General features: G+C 39.6%; 6 protein-coding genes across 10 annotated transcripts; 2 read left to right on the forward strand and 4 right to left on the reverse strand.

Annotated features, from left to right (window-relative positions):
- Positions 1–1219: 1219 nt before the first annotated feature.
- Positions 1220–5314, forward strand: LOC306980358 (eukaryotic translation initiation factor 5A-1). 2 transcript variants are annotated; one of them, XM_079579707.1, is made up of 6 exons: positions 1220–1677; positions 2519–2688; positions 2786–2890; positions 3333–3464; positions 3875–3947; positions 4777–5314. In XM_079579707.1, exons 2-5 carry the CDS (start codon positions 2521–2523, stop codon positions 3935–3937), a joined length of 468 nt encoding a protein of 155 aa, XP_079435833.1. In that variant the 5' UTR covers positions 1220–1677; positions 2519–2520; the 3' UTR covers positions 3938–3947; positions 4777–5314. The 2 variants fall into 2 exon arrangements, with proteins under 2 accessions (XP_079435833.1, XP_079435832.1); XM_079579706.1 differs by having other exon boundaries at positions 1222–1677; positions 2516–2688.
- Positions 5315–5345: 31 nt separating this feature from the next.
- Positions 5346–8169, reverse strand: gps2 (G protein pathway suppressor 2). 3 transcript variants are annotated; one of them, XM_079579709.1, is made up of 11 exons: positions 8010–8169; positions 7550–7667; positions 7371–7480; positions 7158–7270; positions 6996–7075; positions 6841–6920; positions 6567–6738; positions 6406–6489; positions 6240–6316; positions 6054–6149; positions 5355–5931 (listed from the first exon to the last, which is right to left on the reverse strand). In XM_079579709.1, the coding sequence occupies exons 2-11, from the start codon at positions 7641–7643 to the stop codon at positions 5839–5841; spliced, it is 999 nt and encodes a 332-aa protein (XP_079435835.1). In that variant the 5' UTR covers positions 7644–7667; positions 8010–8169; the 3' UTR covers positions 5355–5838. The 3 variants fall into 3 exon arrangements, with proteins under 3 accessions (XP_079435836.1, XP_079435834.1, XP_079435835.1); XM_079579708.1 differs by having other exon boundaries at positions 5349–5931; positions 7371–7667; XM_079579710.1 differs by lacking the exon at positions 8010–8169 and having other exon boundaries at positions 5346–5931; positions 7371–7661.
- A 567-nt stretch (positions 8170–8736) lies between these two features.
- On the reverse strand, positions 8737–10981 carry LOC306980961 (gamma-aminobutyric acid receptor-associated protein). The gene is made up of 4 exons (XM_079580510.1): positions 10751–10981; positions 9948–10026; positions 9744–9862; positions 8737–9669 (listed from the first exon to the last, which is right to left on the reverse strand). The coding sequence occupies exons 1-4, from the start codon at positions 10838–10840 to the stop codon at positions 9589–9591; spliced, it is 369 nt and encodes a 122-aa protein (XP_079436636.1). The 5' UTR covers positions 10841–10981; the 3' UTR covers positions 8737–9588.
- A 1566-nt stretch (positions 10982–12547) lies between these two features.
- Positions 12548–18418, reverse strand: ctdnep1a (CTD nuclear envelope phosphatase 1a). The gene is made up of 8 exons (XM_079580699.1): positions 17722–18418; positions 15921–15987; positions 14713–14831; positions 14560–14631; positions 14277–14393; positions 13688–13799; positions 13132–13216; positions 12548–12876 (listed from the first exon to the last, which is right to left on the reverse strand). Exons 1-8 carry the CDS (start codon positions 17824–17826, stop codon positions 12816–12818), a joined length of 738 nt encoding a protein of 245 aa, XP_079436825.1. The 5' UTR covers positions 17827–18418; the 3' UTR covers positions 12548–12815.
- Positions 18419–19151: 733 nt separating this feature from the next.
- On the reverse strand, positions 19152–22022 carry elp5 (elongator acetyltransferase complex subunit 5). Of its 2 annotated transcripts, none has more exons than XM_079579849.1 (8): positions 21781–22018; positions 21624–21684; positions 21480–21554; positions 20017–20228; positions 19764–19939; positions 19590–19682; positions 19418–19518; positions 19152–19339 (listed from the first exon to the last, which is right to left on the reverse strand). In XM_079579849.1, the coding sequence occupies exons 1-8, from the start codon at positions 21833–21835 to the stop codon at positions 19231–19233; spliced, it is 882 nt and encodes a 293-aa protein (XP_079435975.1). In that variant the 5' UTR covers positions 21836–22018; the 3' UTR covers positions 19152–19230. The 2 variants fall into 2 exon arrangements, with proteins under 2 accessions (XP_079435975.1, XP_079435976.1); XM_079579850.1 differs by having other exon boundaries at positions 19155–19339; positions 19418–19475; positions 21781–22022.
- Positions 22023–22203: 181 nt separating this feature from the next.
- On the forward strand, positions 22204–26206 carry phf23b (PHD finger protein 23b). Its single transcript, XM_079579848.1, has 5 exons — positions 22204–22703; positions 23655–23686; positions 23779–23871; positions 23959–24541; positions 24839–26206. Exons 1-5 carry the CDS (start codon positions 22667–22669, stop codon positions 25030–25032), a joined length of 939 nt encoding a protein of 312 aa, XP_079435974.1. The 5' UTR covers positions 22204–22666; the 3' UTR covers positions 25033–26206.
- Positions 26207–27414: the final 1208 nt, after the last annotated feature.

Below are 27414 nucleotides of genomic sequence, written 5' to 3' on the forward strand. Positions count from 1 at the left end.
TCAATGCATACATCCTGCTTTATCATGTCTAGAAGGGAGCTGTCACATTTTGTCTGTACTTCTTCTGGGTACAGCTAGATTTGAAATTCACAGAATTCAGCAAATTGCAAAGCAGTTCTTCCATTGCCCATCAGGACAATAACCCAGTAGACATTGTTAACCAATGTTGCTCCACTATTGTCTGTGTGAAGTTGTGATTGAAGTTTCCAACATAGAACGACTGGCTGGTGGAAATCTGAGGGTTTAGGAGGCAGTTATTTTTTTAAGGTCAAAATCACATTGTAAAAGAAAATCGATTCCAACTTCTTTTGCAAAATTCTAATTGGGAACACAAGACCAGACAATTGTTTGTTAATTTGTCTGTATCAATGATTCAATATAGGCCCACCTTTCTGATCAAAGCTCGATATAAAACTTGATTCACTAAGAAATGCATTTTATGAGGCCACTTTGCTTTAAACTGAAACACAGGTCATATGACTCCAGTCTACCTTTGCTACCACACAGCTATATTTAACCCTGCAACTCTAAGAACTGCCAGGTTCAAATTTACTGCCCACTGCACCGGAAACGCACGAAATCAACACAATAAAGTCAAATATCCAGTTCATGCAAATAGGCTATAGTTGGCTTTAAGAATAATTATAAGTTTGACCACGTCTGGCCAGAAAAGCCCAGATTCCTAAATGAACAAAAGATAAAATAATGTGCAGCGTGAACATAAATCCACTGCACACCTAAAATAAGCATGCAGATTATTATTCAGGGCAGATTATTATTCAGGGCAGGCTTCAATAAATATGGGGTCGGGTTCAAACTGCGATAAAATGCTGAAAGGCTTCATATTTTATTAGCCTATGCATTCATTATAGCCAACGGAAACTTTAGGGCCACGCACACAAGTTCACACACTTTTTTTTATGAATAGGAAGATACTGCGCAAGAATGAAGAATTACGCATGCGCAGATTTACCCAGGTGCTGAGGTTTCTTTCACGAACTGGGAAGATAAAAAAATAATAATAATCAGAGTTATTTAGCCAAAGAACAACCGGAACACATCAAAAACAGCCTTCAACATAGAATAGACAAGAAACACCGGCAATTACCGTGTCAAATATTGCATCTTAAAGAGATATGAGCCTGTGGGCATCGTAATGATATACCGGCTATAGCCTCGCACCCTTATAGGCTCCTGTAAAAAGCAGGTAGAGGATTTTTTAAAGGAGCCTGTCTGAAACAGGCAAAGCACCGACTTGTGTTTTAAGGCCAGGTTTTATTGTGACAGTAACGCTGGGAAGTGCCTTCAGTCTATACTGTGACCTGACAGCGGCACATGCAGGAGCTGTGGAGGGAGACAGAAAAGGTGGAGTGGGCTATAGACGGAACATACATAACATAGCGGTGAGTGGACCAGGCCCTTTTCGGCCCTGTGGCTGACACTGAAAGTGGTGCCTCTGCACAAGACGTGAACTGCGAAGCGGGTCTCACCGCAGGGGAAGGCGACGGGACACAGAAATGATACAAGCGTAAGGAAAAGCGGACAGAATAAAAGAGGCATTCCCCTACAAAAGCCCGAATTAGCGTCCTCTTAACTCCGATACAAGGACTCAGAGAGAACGACCCAGGACTGAAGCTGTCAAGCAGCCAACCATTAAAGGAGATCCTTATCATTAGGGTAAGTTCCTTATCAAATGGGCCATGGGCGTGTAGTGCGCCTGAGCGGAGACGCACGTCTGCCCAGAGCGCCTAAATAGCGCCCATTAATAAATGTTTTGGATATATGCTGCTATAGCCCATTAAAACAACTTAAAAGACAAGATAAGAGGTGAAAAGAGACAGGTCAATTTGCAGCAGTGCGCGTTGAACTGACGTTGGCTATATGTGAAACTATGTCAAGCGTATCCAATGTAAAGACCTGAGCTAAGGATAGAATACATTTAAAGTTTCATATAGCCTAATCTATGGCCTGGTTGCTGCAACAAGCCATAGCCATCACGAGTATTAGCTTAGTCATTACTGTTAACTAGCGGGCAAAAGAAACAGGCTAACAGTGTGTCCTATGACGACTTAAACTTTCACTGCGCGGGTAAAGTTATAAGATTGGTTGTCAACAAAAATGAAGAATGTTACGAAACGATGAACGAGAGCTACATTATTTTGATGAGCCTTTGCTGTTTCTTATTGGGAGGCCTCTCGATACAGAGAGTGCGCATGGATACCCAAACGCGCTCTCTGGTCGTGCGCTCCCCGCTGCTGCGCATGTGCATTTTTATGTATTTATTCTAATCAGAAGGCTATTTAGTTTGCGCAGATTTCCCCATCGGACATTTTCGGTCGACTACTTTCTCTAACAAAGCTGTCATCATGGTAGGCACGGTCTATAAACACATTTCTCCCCTTGCCTTTTACTCTTGTGGGCTACAGTAACTGTAACTGCATGTTACACTGATAACCCTCTCAGTTCAACTGCAAAACTGAAATGAAAACTTCTGTCACTGTTTTATTATCTCCAGTAGCCATGGCAGATGGAGACCTGGACTTTAATACAGGGGATGCTGGGGCATCTGCCACTTATCCCATGCAGTGTTCTGCTCTGCGCAAGAATGGCTTTGTAGTGCTGAAAGGGAGAGCATGCAAGATTGTTGAGATGTCCACCTCCAAAACTGGAAAGCACGGCCACGCTAAGGTACATTAATATTTACCCAAAAAATATACAACTGCAAATATGCAAATATGCATTTGGTTTGAATAATAGACCATTGTTGTGACCATGTACTTTGCAGGTGCATCTGGTTGGCATTGACATCTTCTCCGGAAAAAAATATGAAGATATTTGCCCTTCTACCCACAACATGGATGTTCCTAACATAAAGAGAATGGAATATCAGGTAAGAGATGTGGATGAAAAATAATGAACTATTATATTATTTAAATGCTTTTCATTGTTTACATTATAGGAGTAAAATTACATATTTCCATTCTAGACCTGTTTACATTAGATATTCCTTTTTTCTTTTTTTTTTGTAATTCACTCTGGTCTGGTTTAATATCAAAGTATAGAATGTGTGAGAGAGATACCCTCTGTGTAGAGAGGGTAGTCCAGCATTAACGCAACTGCTCAAACTGGTATGATTTAAACGTAACCCTGCAGTGGAATGCAAGGAGCCTGCCAAAGTGAAATGCAGATGGTGCAGGAAACCTCTTGATCCCAGGGCTCTCAAACTCACAGTCACAGAGATTTTGCATGCACATTACCCTCTATCCCTTGATCAAAAAGGGCTGCTTGTTACTAGCAGGTAATACAAACAATTTTGTTTGTTTTGTATTTAGTTAATTGGGATCCAAGATGGCTACCTCTCTCTGCTTCAAGACAGTGGTGAAGTGAGAGAGGATCTGAAGATTCCCGAGGGAGACTTGGGCAAAGAGATTGAGAGCAAGAATGAGTCGGGAGAGGAGATTCTGGTCAGTAGTCTGTCTAAAAGCAAAAAGTCATAGCTTTGGTTTGTTGGTATAAAATGTCTTTAAATGTGAACAGTTTTTGTTACAGTGTTTCACTTGCTGTTTGTTCTTGTACAATTTACATTCACTCATTGCTATCAAACTTTTCACTTGAAGTACAACAAATATTTGGCTTTTCCAAGTACTGCCTATCAGTTTATAGCAGGAATAACTCGGGCCTAACCAAACCAGGGCTAAAATAGTACACCAAACATGTATCAAAAGGTAAGCCATGGGAGGATTTTACATAAAGTTATGGAAGAATACTTGGTAACAAGCTACTGTGGGCACAACATGCCAATGTTATTCAAGTGGGTCTTTTCTCTGTCAATAGTTGTTATAATACCAACCATACGGATATTACTTATTTTCAGATTACTGTTCTTAATGCAATGGATGAAGAAGCTGCAATCGGTATCAAAGCCCTGGGTAAATAAGTGACCACAGGTAAATACGAAGCTCCAGCTGTCAACATGCAGACCTGCTCCTGCAGCAGGAAGAGTGTGTGTCAGAGCCTGCAGCAATCTGTCTGTGTCTGTCTGTGCCTGCATCAGAAGGACTCTGTCCATCTGTGTGTCTGTCTGTCTGTGAATGCTCGTCATGTCCATGTGGGTTTGAGTGTCACGCCATGGGCTACAGCATGAGCCCTGCCAATGCAGTCTCTGTGATGTCAAGTGCATTTCTTGGAGCAAGGGGAGGCCGATCAGCAGCAGAGGTTGATGCTATTATCAACACAACTCCACAGTATGTGTTCTTTAATACTATCAGGCTACAAACAGATAGGTGTTGAAATTATGTTTCACTTCATATTCTAAAAGTTTTTTGTTTTGTTTGTGAATGATGTTGATGTTCTTGTTAATGTAGATTTGTTTAATAATGATGCATAAGTTACGAGCAGTGTGCTGTGTGCAATGTACTAACTGTACCTTCTATGTTAAGCATGTACATGCTTTCATGCAGTTTTTCCAATACTAGTGCAGTTTTTGAATGATATTTCATAAATTGTAGAAACCTTTTTATTTTACAGCCTGGTCTGATTTTGCAATCCACTTGCAATTAGTTTGTTGTAGTCTGAACGTTTTCAAATCTGCAATCTGTGGGCTGTAGAATAAAATGTCCACAAAATTGGTTGTGAATGCTATTTGACCCCATGTCTATTTATTACAACACTAAGACAAAGTCAGGTGTATACTTGTTATTTTGTGTTAATGAAATTGTGCCCTTAACTCTGGTGTCTATATTTTCTCAACACTTTCATTTATCATTCTTTTTTCAGGGGATAAACAAGATGCACTGGACCTGAGGCAATGACGGGATATTGCCTCATCTATGCCATCTTCCCTCTTTTTCTGTTTTGTCTGTATTTCATATCCCCATAGTCTTTTGGATTACGAGACAAGAAAAAAAACATCATCCGATACCTCAGTTTTAGATTTCCCTGATTTCTAAAAGTTATTTTAACAAGGGCTTCAAAGCAACAGTTTTATTCAGTGAGACTTGAGTTTGTGCCACAGCTGGACATCTGCCATAAATAATTATGTTTTTTTTTTTTTTGAGGATACAGGATGTTGTGTTGTGTGACTTTCACAAAGTTATCACTTACACAGAGCTGACTGTCATTGAGGTTTTGAATGTTGTAGAGCTCCAGTGTGAGTAAAACAAATCAAGATCAAACATAACATTCTCTTTTCAACAGACTCCCTCATTGGAAGCCTTTGAACGATTTCTTTAGACTCTAAAGAAATGTGTATGTTTTGTATCATAAATTTTTGTTCAAACAATAAACCAAACTGCAGAATCTCAACGGCAAAAAAATAAAAGTTCAAACTGATAAACTTCTTTGCTTATTTTTTATTTACCAATATATATATATTTTTTAAAACAACACATACTTAATAGCTAACGCAATTACATGAATGAGCATCTTTCAGTCCGTATGTCATCTGTAGTATACCGTAATATACCGGTAAATGTATGCATTTTATCACTTAAAATTCAGTGGAACCACTTCGGCAATGCAGTTTAGTTGAAACCTTTGCAAAAATGTACAAAGTGGTTCATAGTCATACAAAGTGCTGCTTTACCCATGATATTTACAATGGCCTGCACAAAAGCAACACAGTAGTTTTACACTGAAATAAAATAAAAAGAGCTTTACAAATGTCCATGATCTAGAAGTTAAAAATATTTGTACAGATGCACAAAGCATGATTAGGCAAACCGAAATAAACAACAAAAAATAAACGTAAATTGCAAAGTCCAAATATCTCATAAAGTTTAAAAGACAACCATGATTTATCTGGGTGTCCGAGATTATCCAGTGAGGCTGGGGTTTAAGTTACTTGCCATGGTGATAAAATCTCTGGCCACTCTGGCTGTGTTGAAGGAAACCATGCCGCGGTGCACCCTGAGGAGAGCTCTGGAAAGGAGGCTAAACATAAAAAACAAAGCAAATTAGACAAGACATTGATTATTGAGCATCATTCGCCTGAACCTCAGGCAATAGAGTCAAATTCAAACATGGCTTTACAGATTTGTGTCATGTTAAGTTACCTTTGCCGTGGGAATCTGGACTCCCAATGATGATGTTGGCATCAGGCCTGGAGCAGAAGGATGCATGGCTGAGGGGTGCATGGGTCGCAGAGCGCCCTAAACACATTAAATCGACATAGAAGTTAAATCCACATCATCAAATTAACTTGTTTTCAGTAATATTTGACATATGAAAAGTAATCTTACGGCATCTGTAAAGCCAGATTGTTGGTTAGCATGTTCCAATTGCTTTTGGAGAGGTATGCCTGCCCCGGGGATGTATCCTGTTCCGGATGTAAAGTTTACACCATATTTTTAAAATACTGTTCAAATAAAAAAATAGATGAAGATGTAATTAACAACAACAAATTACCAGGTTGAGAAGTGAAATGACTGTGAACTGGATATCCAGGCTGCTGATGAGGGAGGTACTGCATTGCCTGAAACGCAGATGCACCTAAAAAAATAAAATAAAAAGATTAATGGAAAATACAAAATACAGTGTGCACTGCGTGTGCCTGTGTGCCGTTTTACCTCTTATCTGGGAGCTGCTTGCAAAACTGACGGGTACAGAAGGTCCGGCAGCATAAGTGGAGGGATGCTGAGCCTGAGCCACACCGTATGACTCATGCACACTCTGACCACCAGTGAATTGACTATGTTCTGCTGAACCAGAGCTAAACCCTGGGGTCTGATAATGACGTGCCTGTACAAAAATGAAACATGATTTTACGTTCACTCTTTACACAAAGGCCTTCCAATTGTGCTTCTTATTTTAAAATATTGAAATAGACGCTACCAAACTTACTGGAATGACAGTAGTTGGGAAAAGCTGCTTACTCCGTTCCCCAAGTAATGCACCAGGCCGACTGTGGCCGACTGGACTACCTGGAATATGGGAAAACAGAACTTAAGAAACAATTTGAGATATAGTTTACAAACACATTAAACATAAACAATTACCTTGAATGCTGAGGAGATGCTGTCCTGCATGCATGGGCAGACTTTGCTGATAGCTCGCTGATGTCAGGGTTGTGATGTCACTATGACAGAAAATGTATTGAAATTTATAATTGCCAACACCACTGTGAATAAACTCCCAGCGTGCAGAATCTTAAAGATCACCTTTGTTCCTTTCTGCGCCTCTTCTCTTCTTCATGAAGTACTTTCTTGAGCTGTAAAAAAAGTTGATGTTTTTCTTCTTGAAGCCCCTGAAGTTTTTCTCCCATCTTCATGACCTGTACAGAAGATAAAAAACAACATCAGTCTTCATGTATCCACATTACCCGTGTAAGCAGTAAAGTATCACTTCAATATATTGTGCAATATTCTATTTACCTGTTCTTTGGTTTCTTCCAAAGACATTCTTTCCTCAATTTCCTTGGTCCGTTTTCGCTCTTCCTCCTCCTTCATCTTCTGTTCCATCATTTTATCTACCTCTTCCTCTTCTACACACGTTACAACAGTTGAATAAACATAACGTGCATGACAAAAATGATCACATGCCAATAGCATACCTTGTCTCTTTCGTTCCCTCTCCCTCATGATGTGTTTGTGGAGGGCTCTGGCCATGGCGTTGGACAGTTTGGGTCTCTCCAACAGAGCGGGCATGGTGACAGGCAGTGGAGGGGCCAGCTAGAGATAATAATTAGTTCAGAAGTTAATTCAGTATAGGCCACAAAAGAAAAACAATGGCCAAAATAATAGCAGTTGCTAAGTCGTGGCTAACAGTTGACATTGCTAACGGTTGGATGTAATAACTATCTTGTTACGTGAATGTGGAACACGCTGTTGTTATATCGACTGTTTAAGACGACAATCCACAGGCTCTAGGAAAATGTTACACGTAAAAAAAAAAACGTAGCTACCATCATTCGAGAGTTAATGCTAGGTTAGCTAAGGCTAGTTAGCCTTACTGAACGCCATTATTGGTGTCCGTTAGATCCTTTAATATCATGAATGTGCAACAGTACTTACTTTCGTTGCTTTTAAAGTCGCTTAGACAGAATACAACCGGATGGCGATTTGAATCAGATGTGGTTTAGCAAAGGCCAGTAAACTATGAACATAGAAAAGTTCGGCAGCCAAAATAAAAACATACGACTGGTGTTGTTTCTTCCGATTGATTTGATGTCACTTCCGGTCAACGTAGTGCGTGTTCTTCTTCTTCTACAGGCGATTTGCGGCAGACTACGCTGGCATGCGCAGTGCTGCCTCCCACAGTTAGGTGTGTGCGAGTTCAATATTTCCAGTCGAACTAACAAAGTAATGTGTGTTGATCAAATTTAATTTAAGTACTTTTCATTGAAATAAAGAACCACACGGACTAATCACAATATCTAAGTCATGTATGTAATATGCTTTATTTTTGACCTTGTACTTTTTGTAGGTTGCCCTCTTTACATCTAGCAAAGGACGTCAGATGAAAACTAGCCGTTAGGCCAATTCTGCCATGTTATACAGTTGCACTTGTTTTGGCTTGTTCTAAATAGTGTTGCACTGTCGCACAGATGATGAAATGAAGCAAAGACAATGCGAGAATTCTCTAATAAGTAAAACAAATATATCAAGAATATGGTCAAAAAACAAATAGACCATGCAAATATAAATTCCGAGTGTTTGCTTGCATTATCAGGATGTAATTGTTCCACTGATATTGACTTGCATACCTTTTGAATAAAAATGTTGCAAAAAATATCAAAAGTACATTTTATACTGATTTATTGTATATTCATGTGTGAAGAAAGAGAGCCAGTAATGCAGCAGTATACATAATATTTTTTTGTTTAAAAAAGCAAACAAAACAAAAACATAGAAAAAAAATTGCACTCAGCTTTACAACACCTTTAGACAGTAAGCCATCTAAAATTAATAATAACAATTATCATAGCACTCAACATTACCACTGAAAGCAGAAGATAATAATTAAGTCTGAATTCTATTATACTCCTGGCAAAGTTCAGTTGGGGTAGTAGATAAATGATGTAGAAATTTGAGTGGTAATAACAAAATTAAAAAAGGTTCTCTGACCACTTTTTTGACACTAACAATTTCTGAATCAAACTGCTGCAAGACAGGGATTCTTATTCTGTCAAACACTCATTGCCTTGAGTTGGCGAATACCCACGATTTCCCTCAACTGATTCTCTTTTGTTCATCTATGGAGAATCAATAATCATCTAAAGCACTGAGACATGCACCATTGTCCTTAAAATAATTTCAACCCAGAAAAATAACTATAATTAAGACATTTTTATCATAAAATTAACACTCATGTCTATGCTGTTATCAAGTATGATTACTATGCCACGAAAAAACTGGCCGGAAAACCACCTAACCCAAGAGCCCTAGAAGATAAGAAAAAAAATGGAGGAAAAATACAATTCAGACTTTAAAAAGACATGAATGTTTTGAAGAATAACATATGGTTTGTGAAAGTGCATTTGACATATTTACTCTGGGAACTTTAGACTGCTGAGCTGAATTTAATATTTAAATGAATGAACGGTGAAAGTTGGGAAGGGGAGGTGGTGGTTGAAGGGGGATGGTAGTAGGATCACATTTCCCTTTGGCTGTTCCCATACACACTCTCATCACTGTAGGCAATGTAGAGGAAAAAGTCCTCTTCATGATGCTCCTGTAAAAGAGATAAATAGTTACATAGATATATAGAATCACAAGACATCAGTAAAAGATGTGTATGGCAGTAACCTGGTACAACAATCCCATGGTAGCTGAGGTTGGTGGAATGACGTTGTTTACAAAGAAGAAGAGAGCATCTTCCGCTCGCAAGTGGATTCTTTTTCGGATAAGAAAGTAAAACTGGCCCACTGAAACAGGATTCAAACATTTTAATCACAGCACAACACGATCAGATGGCTTCCAAAAGTGCTGATACAGATAACAAATGTTTACCTGTCAAATCAGAAGGAACAAGGTATTTCTTCTTGTCCAGGTCTCCTATTCTGGCTTTGGGAGCCTTCTCAACAATTACCTTTAAGAAATTAGAACATTATGTTACAACATTACAAACATGCAATAAAGTCATTCAGAGAGGAATTACCCACACAACATTTTAAGATAAAAAGAAAAACAAGTATATATGGCCAAGCTAGAAACATCTGAAATCAACGGAATCACATGATTAATGATACTGCGTGATAATGACAATCCACTCTTAAGGCTGCTGTGCGTTTTATCCAAACGCAGTGGACTATGGACAAACAGAAACAAGGCCTAAGACGATGTAAACAAGAATCCTACATGTACTATTTTGAGGCGCAGCGCTCTCTGGATTTCAACACACACATCAAACAACACCCAGCTTCCTCCTTATTCCTACAGGCTCGTGGCTGGACACTTGGTAAAATTATTACGTAAGCAAACAATGAGCCACACATTCTGGAAAAAAAAAGCAGTGTAACTAATGAAGAAGGTGACGGTTGAAAATAATATTTCAACACGGGCGAAAATTTGGCAAATAACCTCAAAGCTGTGCTAGCATATGCGGAGGTGCTGTTTACTAACGCGTCAGCCCTGATAAGGCAAATAAAGAACTTGTTGTCCACTCCCTTCGAAACCAAGATTTTTTTTATATATAAGATAGAAACGCAGAAGTAACACCCCTGGTCGTAATACTAAACAAAGTATTAAATCAATACAATTTGGTTTAGGGGCTAGCCGTCAACAACGCGAGCTAGCTGAGATGAGCTACTTACTGGTACCCTGTCCGGATATTTCTTCCTTATTTTCTCGCCTTCGGACCGTCTCTTCTCAAAGGGGTGTTCTTCTTTGTACTGGAACTTCATGGTAAGAGAGATGACAGACGGCAAGTCGGTCACTCCGAGATGTCAAGGTTTTCTTAAGCGTCGAGGCAAAGCGCTGACACACACACGACAACAACAAACGATGCTAACTAGCCACTAGCCCACAGCTGATTTCCTAGTGCGACGTCGGCGGATGAATACAACAACACCGTGACGTAGTGCAGGGACTACTTTGTGGTCCTTTTGCTTCGTCACGCAGTCCAACAGATTGCCATGTTAACGCTCAGTGTACAAAGAAAAGCTATACAAATTTAGTAACATGTCGGCGTGTTTGTGGTATTTTCCATCGTTGTATGAAGTATTTTAATTTTGTTTACTCGTGCGCCGCGATGAGGGGAGTGAAGAGGCATCTGCCCTTGTCATATGACCGAGGCCCTGTTAGCTGCAAGCCAAAGCTGAGAACAACAACCACAGACGAAAACAGGCAACCTCCACGTGGATTACGGCGTTTAGTCAAGTTAAAATACCTACATAAGTGACGCTGTTCTAGTACACACGAGTAAAAATGGTGATTTCTGTGTCACATTGCCATTTTCTCTAAATATCTCATTGATCTTCCACTGGGATTAGATTATTTCAGGTAGAAGTTAATTTATTTCCAACATTTGCTGTAACTTGGATGAAGAAGAAGAAAAAAAAACATGATATGCTTGTGTGGCGTACTTGTATATTGTAAAAAAAAAAGAAAAGAAAATCTTCATAATACATCCATTGGCTCATATTGTGCTTTAACCACCAGGTGGCGTCAGATGGAATCAACCAAAGTCTCCAATACTAATCATGGGTAACGATATGCAGAAAAACAAAACCTGCAACAATGGGGTAAATGTCAACAAACATGTCGAGTAGAATTGGGTCGATACTGACAAGTGTTTTATTAGTAACACAGACCTGGAGACAGAGCCAATAAGAAGCTGCTGAGAGCCTTGACAAGACTGACATTGTTCAGAAGGCATTTAATTAAGAAGAGGGCCTAATATGTGAACAGTAGAGAGTAAAAATTGGAAACAGGAAGGCTGCCAATTTGAAATACAAAAAAAAACAAAAACTGCAACAAAAAATAGAAAGAAGTGCAATTCTCAATTAAATCAAGATGGCTTCAAATGTCAAAACTGAGGAAGTGAAATGTCATGGTATCCACACAAGTCTTATGATTTGTATAATATTGTAGAGAGAAACAATCAGATATGAAAGGCGGCACAGCAGTCCACATATCATTATGAGCCATCTTCACCCCTCAAATCCTTCAGTCAGGCCTTTCTTTTTTATAAAGTCCATGAGTACCCCTGGTGGGGAAAGCTAAGCAGTATGACATGAAAAACAAAAAAAAACAAAAATATTTGGCTGTTGTCCACAAAAAAGTGTGTTGCAAGCACATATTTATCCATTATATAATGAATTGAGTTTGTTTTTTTTGTAAAGAGAAAAGGTACCTCTAGAAGTTATTCAATCTTACACTTATTTTTGTGAAGGAGGTAAATTGAACCTGTGCTGAAGTGCAACTTTTGGAGATGGTGGAGAGATGCGTGTGTCCTTGTTGCTTTGTGGATCCTTCTTCACTCGTTTTCAATCATCAAAAAAGTTTTAAAATGACTAATGAACTCGGCAAGCACTCACATATACAGGCTTACCTCCATATGCTCAGTCAGTATCAGGAGCTATAAGGCAGAGAGGCTCCATTTTATTTGGGGGGGGGGGGGAATATGAAAGAATCAAGAAAAAAAGAAAAGAAAAAAAAAAACGCTGGCTCCTCCTCCCCCCAGAGTCACTCGCGGGCTGTGGTGATCCCACACTGTCCATGTCTTTAAATGCTTGCCCCAGCAATTTGCTCCTGAGGGTGAATCTAGGAGCCTGAACTAGAGCGGGTAGATCGTCTGAGAGTGGAGGGCAGGGCAGAAGCCAGATTTAGAGAGGAAGAGGCTGATCAACAAACTCCCCAACCTCTCCTCTCCGCCAATCACCAAAGGCGATGCTGATGGAGGTTTCGACTGAGGACGGAGCGGACATCAGCAGTAAATCTAAAAAAATAAATAATAATAATCAATATATGATAAAATAGTTTTAAGAAAGTCTTGTGTTTATTTGTGGCTGCTCCATGTTGATTGTTATTGTTTGTTACAGATTTTAATCAATGCTAGATACTACTAAGTATTATGAGTCGTTTAAAGTAGGGTTAAGTATGAATAATGTGTATGCTATACTCTACCTTTTAGATATTTCAAGAATACAGGACAGATTTGTGAGAATTAGGCAAACATTATTATGCATTTTACCTAAGTGCATCCAGCATAGGCAGCAAGTTTAGAAGTGCAGTGTCACTTGGATCGCTGAACCAAGACTTAATAGGTATTGCATTGTCTGTAGAGCAAAAAATAAATACATTTATTAAAAAGGATGATTTTAACATACTACAGCAAACAAGAGAACTTTGAATGGTGCATTCAGACTGAACGCGATGGAAGCGTGGAAAAAAAAATCACGCCTGCTGTTTATCGCTTGAACATTTTGGGGTTTATCGTTCAGATTTTTCAACTTGAGCGAGCAGGGCGGTGGAGGTGCTGAATCGCTTTTCTGCTTCACTCCAGACAAGCGCCCTTATCGCCCCATTCGTTCTGCTCTCGTCGTCTCGCTCTACTCGCACCCATCGGACCGCCAAGCTTTCATTCGCTCCTGATCATACCTTGACATAGGGACAACATGTACATCGCCCCCGACGCCTCCCCCGAGCTCAGTCTCAATGCACCGTAAGAAATGAGTCTTGTTTCCAGTCTCCCTGCCAGAATCAAACTCTACTGAGCATAAGACTTGTGGATCCATTACAGGTCTTACCTGGATGGCTACGATAAGCACCGGGTGAGTTGTCCAGGATAACAATACTGGACAGGTCGTCGTGTACAACAGATAGGTCTTTAATGTAACTACCTAGATCCAATGTACAATGCTGTAAAGGACGAGCAAAGAGCAAGGTCATAAACTGAATCTCCCCAAAAACAGTACCAGTCAAAAGTTTGTGTATTGGTTTTTCTATATTTTCAACACTATTGTATGATCCTCACTGATGGCATTAAACTCTGAACAAACACATACAATTATGTAAGAAACAAAAAGGGTGCAATAGCTTAAAATATGTTTCATATTTTAAATTCTTTAAAATGGCATTTTCTCAATGAGCTTCACAAGGTAGCCCCCGGAAACCGTTTTCAACAGTCCTGTGGAGTGAAAACCATTTCTGGTGACTACATCATGTACCTTCACCTTTTTTGTTTAAAACATAATGTGTTCATTCATGAATTAAAGCCTCTAGTGAGAAATTACAATGTTAAGTCTTGAAATAACAGAAAGATCAATACATACAAAAACAAAACTGTATTAGCTGGTCATAACATAAGACTAGTGATTAGAGGCATGGGATGCAAACCTGTCGGTAGTATCTGCGTTTCAGAATGTTCCTGTTATTGTCCAACTTGTCTGCTACAGCTGAGCCATAGATCTCCATACTGGCAGTAAAAACCACTAGTTCGTACCATTGGCTCACCTGTACATACACGCAAAAGGCTTATTGGATTTTGGATTGTGTTTTTCTTTCAGCTTATAAGTGCACAAGATGACAAAATAGCAGAGCATAAAATAAAAAATAAAAATCCGAGCAGTGATGGAAGATTATAGCATGTTAAAGTAGGATTCAGACCATTGACACTTACCACTTCTAAAAAGAAGTCTACATGAGGCCTTTTATGTACGAAGAATCTGACTGGATGCTTATCAATGACAACCTGCACGGACAAAGCAGCAAGTTTATTTTAGAGACAAATGTTTTGAACCATCTTAACGTGTTGGCACATGTCTATCTTTACTTTGAGGATAAAGTCTGGTGGTGTGCCTGGTCTCACTGTGGGCCGTAAGACCCCGTCGTGATGTGAATGGATAAGAGTTTCATCCAAGTCCAGAACCAAAATCTTCCTCTTTACTGCGTCTAGAGATGAACACAAAAAGATAAGCTATGAACAAAGTGCAATTTTTACAACATTAACATTACATATGAAAACAAAACCAAGAGCGTAAACCAATGACTCAGGTTAGCAAGTCACAAAACTCTATTGTTCTGTGTGTGTTCTTTACAAGTGTTTCAATCTGTAAAAACAAAACATGATGCTTTGAGTGCTACTTTATTTTTTCTTTTCAGTCTCCACAATCTGTATAGTATTGATACAGACGTTGGGTTTGTGGTCAGACGGTGCTCAGTAAACCGCCTATAGTGATCTGCTGCTGAAGATAGAAATGAAACGCAATCCCTTTTATGGTAAAACGTGCTGTAAATGCTTCTTCACAGACACAAGGGAAGCTGATCCAGGCAGAACACACACCAGTCAATCGCAAACCGTAAAATTTGCATTTCCTTCGCAGTTTACCATATTCCAGATTTGCGCTGGCCGTGTGCTTAGTCTTTGGAGAGTCTTACAAAGTTATTACACACGTTTCACAGATTTGTTCACATCCATGCTAACCTTGTTTAACGTTAAATGTGACAATATTGGGTTTTTCCACAACTATCAAATTTGTAATAATCTATATGAAGCAAGCAGTTATAAAAGTGCCTCACCCACAAATCACCAAGAAAACACAGTAACACTGCTATTGAACAAAGCTTCTTGAGTTTTCCACCAAATTATCTGCAATATTACCATCGCATCACAAGTTCAGCTTTTGCCCTTTCATATTGATTGTAAATAACTTGTGAGGAAAACACGGTCTTGTAAAATCCATAAGAATGTTGCTCTTGGGGAGAAATACAGTATTTATTCATTACTTCAAATCTTTTTGCAAGGTGTTTTTTGTTATAAACTGAGGTCTGAAAAATGAGAACAGGCCCAGTCTGTGCCCAGGTTTAATGTGGTTGATCATGTGTCTATTCCACACAAGTACTTCAGCCCGGACAGACTGGTTTGACTTGTACTATCCACATAAAACAAACAGAATCCAACTTCTTGGTTTCCCACACAAAAAAAATAAATGCTTTAACTAATAAAGACTAAACAAACATTATATTGACGTTAGTACTCACTGAGTCTGTTTCTGGAGATGGGAGACAAAGGCAACGTATCATATCGGACTGTTTGATACTGGATAATCTGGAAGAAACACATCAATAAACATATGAATTATTATCAGGACATAAGAGAAACAAAACCGAAAGTAGTTACAACAACAGGGGATAATCAATCAGGCGAGAGATAGCTAACTTTGTAAAGATGGTCAATTCAATGGACTTTTATATAATATGCAATATTTTGGACATACCAGAAAGAAAAGAAAAACGCTGAGTTAACAGAATGTGGCTCAAGTTACCACAGATACATTGGCAATGAAAATTAACAATGAACACATCAACTAAAATGCAAGGGATAAGTTCTCAGTTTAGAAAGGACAAGAAACTTGATAGATTGTTGCTTGTAAACTTTAACATTATAAAGTTGAAGTAGCACCTTTGCCCAGAGGCAATGCACTTTTCTTAACAGGACTATTTTTACCGCTCCAGCTGTCAGTGGGTGTCAGCGCGCATGGGGCACTCGCAGAGAGGGAAACTTGCAGGGTGACTTTGAGTCTCTGCCACAGCAGCCTGGCACAACACACTCGGGATCCCCTATTCAAGGCACCAGACCAAGGGAAAGCCTATATCAAGCCACTCCCAGAAACAAAACTTCCTTCATTGTAACTTCAAATAATTAGTTCACTGCTTACGCAACAAATAAGTTAAGGGAAGTAAACATCGTTTGTGTTGAGCTGAACTGCAACATCATTAAGTATGTTTACAGCCTAGTTAACTTTACTTTGTACAAAACTCATATAACATCGTTAAAAAGGAAACAAATAAGCGATGGCTTTGAGATTAATCAATATTTCTCTTATCGAGTTTACGTAAAGTAGTAGGTACGGATTATGACTGGCCTAATAATTGTAATCCAATAGAGCTTTAGTGAATTACGACTTAAATGTCTGGATCAGGTCACTCTAGACGTTAAGGCTGTCAGACAACAACAACAACGGTGGTAATGCAGGCCTGTACTTCAAATACTGTAATGTGGTTATGCTACTGTGTTGTTATACTTTGTGAATGAACAGTTTAAGTCAATCTGTGTGACGGTTAAGAGAGCATCAAGACGTTCAAACAACAAAGAGCTGAAGACAGAGTGTAAAAAAAAACACTGTGCTCTGTGTGCTAACATAATCCCTCCACTTCAGCCACAACACCAACTGCAGTAGTAACGCCACGGCCTATGGACTGTTCCTGCCACACAATAAACGGAACAACAAAGATTATTACAGCACAGAAAGCCCTCTATAAGCTTTGTGAGATTGATACAGAGTCAAAGCCGAAGTCCAAGTTACATTATCACAAGTGTGTCCAAGTTACATTATCACAACCTCCGTCACCTTATGCCATATTTATAGCAGAGAAACTTTGGAGCAAGTGAATGAGAGGCAGTCAGCCCTTCAAACTGGGGAAAATGCAGTAGAGTAACAAGCAAATGTTTCCTAAAACAATGCTAGCCATGAATTAATAAAGCCTTTTTCTAACTCATGGAGTGCCTCAGACTTTGTTTAGACGTTTCCCAGAATAACTTTAAACTGCATTTATTTGTATTCACTACACAGACAAACTTTGTAGATGTCTGCTTACTTATCAAAAACAAATCCCTCTCCAAGAGAAGCCACTGCATAAAATAAAACAAATACTACTGATAAAACAAGCACATACATGAAAGTAAAGTGTATATTGAGAGAACATGCAGTGATGTGTGTGATTCCACAGTTGTATTTGTTTACCAAACATATACACGATGAGGCATTTCTCTCCTGCTCACCGTTCTTAAGTGCTTCCTGAGGATGTACATGATGAAGCCCCATATTCTTGAAGTAACACCCAGAAAGGTGCGGATGCCAAGTAAACACTGCCGGGTCTTCAGCATGATGAAAAGCACCAAAGACCCCCACAACCACCGAACTCTGAAATCTCGTTAATGCAAAGTTCCTGGTTTCGGTAATTGAGAGGTCGTCTCCACAAACTTGCTCACGACTGACAGTTCAAAGCGGTTTTAGCCACAGTCGCCAAACTAGCAGTTCACTCAGAAGAGGCCAAGCAAACGTGCGAGTCCACCGCTCTGCACACTTGTGGCACGATTAGCATTAAACAATGTGGTTTCGCATGGGAGCTACAAAAGAGAAAGCTGGTCGTGGTTACAACGTTAGTGAATGCAACACGCCTGCTCTTGTATGACTGAGCACGTAGCTCCGACATTAGCTGTGTATAGGCAGCGTTTAGCCTGTAGCTGATCTGCCGCTAGCTCGACAGGGTGACCACCTTGAACCTTGGACAAAAATATCCAAGAAATGCTGCAAGACTCGTCGCTGTCGAGCCCTGCAGCAACGCTCCGTCGCTGTTTGGGGTGTCCAAGTTAAAAGTGTTTATCGAAGTTGCTCAAAGTCTAGCCGGTCCGGATAAAATCATTCTGTAGTCCAGTGGAAATCCGGAATGAACTGCGAGCCGCCATGTCATCCTGCCGTCACTTCCGCAAGAAGACCCTGGGCGCGCGCCGCACGTCCACGTGTGTTGAAAATATTAGGCGTGCACGCGCGCGGTGATTTATGACTTTTCGACTTATTACTTTATGAATTGACAAAGCCTTGTGTTACTTTCTTCTGTCATTGTTAATGTAATCTTACCAAAAATAGGTTGGATGATTTTATAAACATGACCTATTTGTGTCCCCAGATCTGAGGTAGATCTAGATGTTTTTATTGAAAGCAATTGTTGATTTATTCACATTTATACTCACTGTTGTTCATGTTTACTATTTGAGGGCTAAAGCAGAATGTGCCCCACACAAGCACCAGATCCTGTGGGAAAAAGCAGTTTGGAAATGAACATAATAGTGACTCTCCTGCTTCCACACCCACAGCTCCAGAACCTAATTAGAGATAATACAGACCTCGAAATTCATAGAGTAGAAATGTATTGTTTTCTGAAATAGCAATTAATCTCTTGTACACAGACACATACAAAACATAAGACCACAATACAAAACATGCAAACAAAAGGTCGACTGAATTCTGTAGTTCTTGGCTTTCAAATGAAGAATGGCATAACGTGCTGGTTTCCTCATGTGCAGCTTAAGGCAATCCAAGCTCAGATGTACAGGTAGTGCATTTTTTAACCACTAACCAACCATCCTACAATTAAATAGTGATATCTTGGCACACTGGTAACATTATAGACACTTTCATGAAGACTAAAAATTATAATGTGCCCTTAATATATACAGTACAACATTTACAGTAAGTATCTCCATCTTCTGTGATTAGTCCAAACGGGTCTAAACATCAAGATCATCATCTGGATCTTCCTGATCAAAGTCATCATTTGCGTCCGGCTCATACAGAATCCTTCCTATATTGGCACCCGAGTGAAGAATAGCTTTTTTCCTGTAAAAAATATTACAGCTCAGCACTAATCACATACTTACTAAAAAATATTTAAATATTTTCTTGAAGATGCCTTACTTTTCTTTGCTGAACATAAAGGGAAGTGAAAGTTTCTCTTTTGCTTCACGCTCTTTATCTGATAAGCGAAGGTTAAATGTCAGATTTGCAGTCGGATCTACCTGGATAATGAAAAGACACAATTAGGTTTCGACCGTCTCATGGATAGTAAATTCAATATTAAAGTGCAAACCTCGTGTTCTTCCTGCACAGTTTGTTGGGGCGCAGTGTTAGATGACTTAAGTAGCATGACTGTTAAATCTTCTTTAATGCTAAAAGTATGTTCCTGTTGAAAGATGCAAATACGAGTTTATATCCAAATAAAGAGCGGAGAAAATTGATTAATGACAATACAAAGAAGGCTTACATCCTGCAGCACTTTCCCCGACTTTGTACGCTTTGTTATTTTTGCCTGACAATTGTCTCCCATGATGCTCGGTGTAACAGTGATGAGCGAAGTGGCAAGATGACGCACACTTCCAACAGTGCCCTTTTGATGCATATCGGCATGAAGCAAACCTATGATCGCTCTCACAAAGCCGCCTAATGAACACACAGAGAAGAAAAGACAATAACAAATGAGATCGTTTACAGTTTTTCACATTATTTATATGAGTTACCTTTCTTAAGTTGATGAAGTGTAGAACACACAGTGGTAGTATGAACATGTCTCAAAACCCAGGAGAGGGAGTCGATCACAACTATTGGAGGCTTTTGGTGAGGTGTCAGTTTTAATACCCGTGTCAGGTCATTCAAGCTAAAGTCCAGAACTGTGAAAACTGCCTTTTTGGTCCAACCAAGGGGGTCTTCGTAGGCATTATGAATGTGCAACCTAATAATAAATAAGACAAAAGACCAAATTTACATTATAATTGCTCATTACTTATAGGGCTGCACAATATATTGGGTATGGCAATAAGCCACAATACACTCTTCCACAAAATCCCTTAAGTCTCCCATCTGACTGAGATCTACACGTCTGTGCAAGCACAGCCTAAAACAGAAAACGCTTGTAACTTAAAAACAGTGTTGGGTAGAATTATTTTAAATTGGATTTAGTTACTAAATACTTGCCTTAAAATGTATTTTGTAACGTATTCCTTTACTTTGTCTAATCAGAGTACAGTATTCTGAATACTTTGAATACTTTCACATAGTGATATTTATATGTGGCGTATAATTACAAAAATGAAGACTACGATTGTTGGAGCACCTGTTATGAACTCATTTAATTATGAACTCTGTAACTCTCTTGATAAATAGAGCAGCAGATACAGCATCATTTGACGCATGTGCAGTGTTTGTATGAGCTGTGGCATAAGGTGTTTTAAACAGGACAACATTAAACATTCTTTCTTAAAGGAGCTATACCTGATTGTACAAAGAAACATTTCCAATTGCTATTTTCTGGTCCAAACTCATCTCAAACTTTCCTAATGCATTTACAACCTCACGATTTGTCACAGGGACTGAGCTTAAACCAGGTTTCACAACTTTCAGGAGGAAAACTGTCACTTCACTGTAAAATATGCCGACTAGCCTGACATTTTATGACTGTTTAAAAGGCTTTAAAACCAGTATTTTTTGGATAAATATCTGCTTTTACCATATACTAAAGGACAAAACAAATGTTATTCCAATAACAAAAAATTGAAAAATCAAGGATGGGTCCTTTAATGTTGTGCAATATGGAGCTAAAATGTGATGATTGATACTGGGATGTATTCCCTTGATATTTGGAAAGTAATTGTATTCTAAATACTCTCAAATGAAAGTGTTACTTTACCAGAGTATTCTAAACACATGTATTTAGTTACTTCTCAACACATCAAGTTCAGTTTCACTTGTAATTTTCCTTATTGAGTTTTATTTTGGCCTTGTTTTGGCGCTGATAGTGATTATGAAGACTTGTTTAGACGCAATTTGCTGCAAAACAAATTAGTTTTACAACGATTTTTTGTTTGACTGGAACAGTTTTGAAGCGGTTTAATAGAATATAATGGGAGCTTTTTGTTCCCTATCGTGCAGCCCGCAGTACATGTCATCCACAGTATTTTGTGTTGATCACAAGAGTTTTCAGCACCTTTGAACTTCTTGAAATCCTTCTTTTAGCTCCTCTTCACTTGTTTCAAAACAAAATACGTGGACATCTTCGTCTCTACAGAAAAGGAAATAAAGCGCGTGCATCACTTATTAAAACATTTTCTTAATACGACTGATCTTTCACCTTTGTAGCGCAGCATTGATGAAGCTTTTCAGCAGGTGTCTTCCACAATAATTTGCAGTGTCTACAAATTGCAACAAAGCAGGATTATTTTCCTTTTCCCCTCGGCCACACGAACACGTCTAGGTCGGATCTCTCAAATATAAGGGGACCAGGCTACCTTGAATAAGAAGAAATCCTCCAGAATCACCTCCTTGCAACAGCTCAAGTAACATGTTATCGCCTTCACGTTGCACAACAACTAGCAAGTATCTGTGTTGGTGTTTCAGGTTTAGAGCCCGATTCAAAATCAGTTCCACAAATTATCAAATCGAATGGATTAAATGCCGCATAACAAGGCGAAAAGCGGGGAGACAATAATCCCAAAGCACTTTTCTGAGCAGAGCATGCTTCTTCTTTTGCTAGCATGTGTGTGGAGTTTTTAGCATTGCTTAGACTTCATTTCCCAGAGTTCCCTCTTTGTCATTGGGGGATGTAGTTGAAAGCTCCCACATACTCTATGGCTCACATATGAAGCTGCACTACATATCCCAGCATGCTCCGCGAAAAGCACTGCGCTGGCATCCTGGCGAGCCTTCGTTTCCTTCTGCCGCGCAGTGCGCACAGACAACACTGTACGGAATTAAAGTCAAAACTCCGCTCGTTTTGTGTGCGGATAGCGTTGAGTGGGAGAACTGCCGAGGAAGTTTTCTTCTGGGACCGATGTCCACCAACAGTCGTGCAGATCGAGCGTTTTTCATCACCTCAACTATAGTTTATTACCAATGGTTATATAAATGCTGTGACGACGGAGAAGTGCATCACGTTAAGCGGCAGAGGAATTAGTATTTGGTCACCGCTAATGTCTTCACGATGTCGGGGCTCTTGACGGAGCACATCGAGGGAAAATAGTTCAAAAGTGTTTCATCTTCGATCTTGGGTGTATCGCTGGCGTCTGTATTCGTCCGGTAAAGCAGACACTCAGGGGGAATTCGCAAAGAGACAGTCGGTGCTCCCGGCTGGAGCTCGACTCCTGCCAGCTTCTTTATATTCCGGGCCATTTGGGAATGACGACAATGCTTGACATAATGTCGGAACACCAAGGTATGTTAATTTACAAAAGTGAAATGACCGCACTTTTTTTGTTGTAAGGATCACGGTTTATGTTTCCAGAGTATTGCCCGGGGTCTCCTGCGATCTTAGCTAATGCTAAATGCTAACACTGGTGGCGCATGGTACATTTTTAGCCTACCTTAATTTGGTATCAAAGGTAATGCTATTCACAAACTTTCAACATCGACGATGCACGTACATTTGTGTTGAATTTGCTGAGATGTGATGCATATTGTGTCCATTAAAGTTGTCAGATGTGTGTGAGCGCGCCGAGCCTCCACGCTAATGAAGAACAAATAACACTTCAGTGAGGGCTACTTAAGCGCAGCCAATAAAGTCATAGTGAGTTCTTGTCAGCACAACTAAAACCTTGTAATGTGGGTTAAACCTACAATGTTCAATATGCCACTTTCAACACTTGTGTAACTTGAGTAGCCTCGTTTTCTGTAACGCACTTATCATTAGCTTATGACGGTCTGATTGTTAGCACACACTTCAGTATAAGGTTAGCTTTTGCATTAAGCGCGGAAAATGATTTTAATGAACAGGCGGTTTGTTTAAAAATACACGCTTTGCATCGCGGTAAAGCAGATGTAAAGGATGTATTTAACAAAAGATCAACAAATATCCAATAGTATTCACTTTGAATACAATGCTAACTTGTTAGCCTCTGTCAACTTAACAGTAGCACCAGTGCAAATATCACTCTTTGTCAAAACTATTGAAGATATGCATTTACTAGTGTCACTGCAGGCGATGCAAGCGGTTTCTAAAGGCAGGTTGTGGAGATTAAGATAACGTTGAATGCCGCAGCTCTAATACATCTGTTTTTTACTCAAACCCCGGACAATACTCTGATAGCAAATACATTATGGCGGACATTTGCGGTTCAGCTATAACCCTCTATGAAAACTGCTCTTTTAAGTTTCTTTCTTTTTGCAGATTCACTGTTGACGTGCAAAGCCGATTCTTTGGTAAGTCTTTTTTTTTCATTAACCTACCAGTTACTAGTAAGAGCTTGTGTTACTTGTATGAGCAACTGTTGAACCATCTATTATGTCTTTAGCCTCCAGAGAGAAAAAAGAGAACAGTAGAGGACTTCAACAAATTCTGCAGCTTTGTCTTGGCATATGCTGGTTACATCCCAAGTTCAAAAGAGGTAAACTGGCTACATCATTTTACTGAAAGAGTTGTATAATGTTTGTGATGTATAAAAGCATGATGATTCTTTAAATTGTTGTTTCAGGAAAGTTCATGGTCTCCGACGTCGTCCAGTTCTGCACACAGTTCTGGGTTATCTGCAGATGGTGGCGGGGGCAGCAGTTCAATGGGAAATCCATGGGCAGACGGCAGTTCTGACATCCACACTATCCATACCTTTGTCCGCAAGGCACGGGCCAACAAGGGCAAAAACATACGCCGCATGCACTCGGATAGCACTCTGTTGGACAAGATGCGCCTGAAAGACTCCTTGTTCGAGAACCAGGCCAGTTCTAAAGCGGAGCGCAAAAAAGAGAAAAAACTGAAAAAGCTGTCTCTCGGGTCCGCGATAACGGCGGCGGACAGCGGGAGCAGTGAAAGCGAAAAGAGGGCTCGCATAAAACGCAGCAAAAACTCCAAACAGCCGAAAGCCAAGAAGATGAAGAGTTCTGCGCAGAGTCCGACCGACATGGATGTACGAGCGGTGGGCGATGAGCTGAATGTACACCCGGGTTCCACGCCGGGCAGCCTGAGCAAAACGCGGCCGGACGAGTCCCTGAGGGAAGCGGAAGTGAGCTCCAGTGAGGGAGAGACCTGGATTGCAGATGAAGATATTATGGTTGAATCAGGTACTTACCCAAGTTCTGTACGCATCTAAAATACATGATGAAGTTGTATTGTACTGGGGTGACAGTGGCTTTGGAGGTTGAGTGGTTGTCCCTTAACTGCACAGTTGCAAGTAAGCAGGGGATACTGTCATCCTTAGGCAAGACACTTCACAATCCTTACTGTGCATGTGTGTGAATAAGAGGTGGAGGTCCAGATGTACCGCCACATTACCATCACCTTTCATCAGAGTGAATAATATGTATGTGTGTGAGCCCTTCAAGACTATTAACACTCTTTATTTTGTTGTCTCCCTCCAGGTGATGATTCTTGGGACTTGATCACTTGTTATTGCGGGAAACCGTTTGCTGGAAGGCCGATGATCGAATGCAACCAGTGCAGCATTTGGGTGCATTTGTCCTGTGCAAAGATCAAGAAGTCTAATGTTCCAGACATATTTTACTGCCATAAGTGCAGGGACTTGCGGCGATCAGGACACAAAAAAGACACTTAGAAGTGGTGAGGACAGGGGACATGTTTTCTCTGTCCTTGAGTTTTCATTTCTTTGATGCCTACACAGCCAAAACAGCCTGACTTAATGGCAGCGGAATTGTCAGTTTGTAGGATTTATTTTGACAATCGTTCTTATTTATCTTTTACTTTTTAGACCTGTTTTCTTTTGGTACTGTGTATACTGGACAGAAGTCGACTGACAGTGGAGATTAATTTGTTACCGATCAAATCCTACATTTACTAACTTGGTATATCATATGTCCAATGTATTTTTTTTTTCCACAATTTTGTTCTCTTTCACTCACTGTTTGTAATTTCATTATTCATTGGAGATATTGAGAAATCAGTGGGAATTTTCCTTTCACTTATTGTGTCAATTTCTGTTCAGCAGATGGTGACTTGAATCAGTGCAGTTACGATATGGTAGGGATTAGAAAATGATTATCTGGTTTCGATGCTAGACAGGCAGCTAGATTTGCTTTGATTGTATTTTGGAGGGTTAGGTTTGTGTTTTCTTAATTTCTTGGCACTAATGATCACTGAAAGTAATCTCCAGTTTATTGACTAATTCATTTTCAACTGCGATTGCATCTGACACATTTTCCGGCACCAATAAAAATCGACAGTATTGCACTTTTTTATAGCAACTCGATACCATTTCAAAAGCATACACTGGTGGCACTGGGGATTTGATCGAAATCGTTAAAAGGCTTGTAGCCATCTACGGTTTATTAGTGAGCGCTTATATTTTTCCCTTGCTGGATTATTCATCAAGCTTCAATTGCCCTCAATATTCTGTGCAGTTTTGTGTTGCAGTTATTTATTTGTGCTTTTGTTCTTTTGAAAGACATGAGGATGTAAAGTAGCTGAGGAGGCTTAACAGTTTGTGGGAGATTTGACAAAGAATGGCTGTAACAATTGTTTTCTTTCTTGTATCTTTTTGTTTTGTTTTGTGTGAGATAGACCTCTCATCTCACATTGAGAACAAAGTTATAATGTACAGAAAATAATTTGGCGCCATGTTGGTGGCAACATTGTTTATTATTTGATTTTACCATGTATGTTTGTGCTGGGAGAGATTTGAGAAGTCTCTAGTAGCAATTGCACTCTCAACTTGGATCCTCTGTACATACCCTGTTCTTTGACAATTGTACATATGTGAAAGTGAAGATAAACTACCCGAGCAAATTCTATATTTTCTGCAGTCTGATATTGCTTTCTTTTATTGTAGCCTGAGAAATAAATACTGGGAAGATGTATTCTTTGTTTTGTATCTATCAAAATCACACATAGCCACATCAAAGGGAATGCCTTTATTTGGGTGTCATGTTGGCTTTCTCCACTAGAGGGAGATTTACTATCAAAACTTGAGCAGGCACAAAAAGTTTGACACAGCAAACACCTGATATTAGTTCCCATTATATTGGTTGAGCTCTCAATACACTTCTTATCTGCAACAAAAAATACAAGTGAGTTAATAATACAGTCACACTATTGGCTTTCTTCATAAAACTTACCTTTAATTTTGTTGCAAAACCCTCAGATCTTAAATCGCCCAATTGAATCCAGTGGAATGACCTTTTTCCTACACACACAAAGACACAACATGATCTAATCACTTTCCTGTATGTTCTGATTTACGTTTGCATCTCTTTAGCACACTTCTATGCCTTCTTTCTTGCAGTCCAGCTGTGATTGGAGTTGGCAATGTGAACCAAGTGTTGGCCAAAATAAAACATGAATGAAATGTGGGCAAGGGTGGTAAAAGACCTGACCTATTCTGTATCCAGTATGTACCTTCTGCTCAACCAACAATTGGAAAAAAAAAAAAAAAGACAACAACTTGGAAGCACTCACCTCTTCTCGTTCTTTCCACGGATGTACACAAACTGGTTCTGGTGCTGGGTTGAGGACTGTTGTGTTGCAGCAAGGGGAGTCTCAATCTGTGTAGGGCTGTTTCTGACATTTTCAGCAGCATCGCCCACAGATAGATCCCCATCCAAGTTATCTGCTTGATGCAACAAAGGATCTTGCCAGTTGATCTCCTTGGAGAAAAATTGAAAAAGTAATGAGAATTTGCAACCCAGAAGCATGATATTATTGTAAGTAGCATAATGAGCCTACCCTTGTGTTTCTAGTCATCAGGGCAGCAGCATTTAATGAGTCTATTAACCAGTACAAACTCAGCAGTGATAGGACAACTCTGGGGCAAAGCATCTATGAAGAAAAAGAACATTAAGGCCCTGTCTCAAATTTAGATGATGCTTTGGATTTACACTTCAAAAATGTATAATTAAAGCACTAATTTACTGACATATTCAAAGCAGTTTTCTTTGTTACATATAGATAAATTGAATACAAGCAGAAGCATCATAAAGGCAGT

This window comes from Gobius niger (assembly GCF_951799975.1).
Source record: "Gobius niger genome assembly, chromosome: 21".
NCBI lineage: Eukaryota > Metazoa > Chordata > Actinopteri > Gobiiformes > Gobiidae > Gobius > Gobius niger.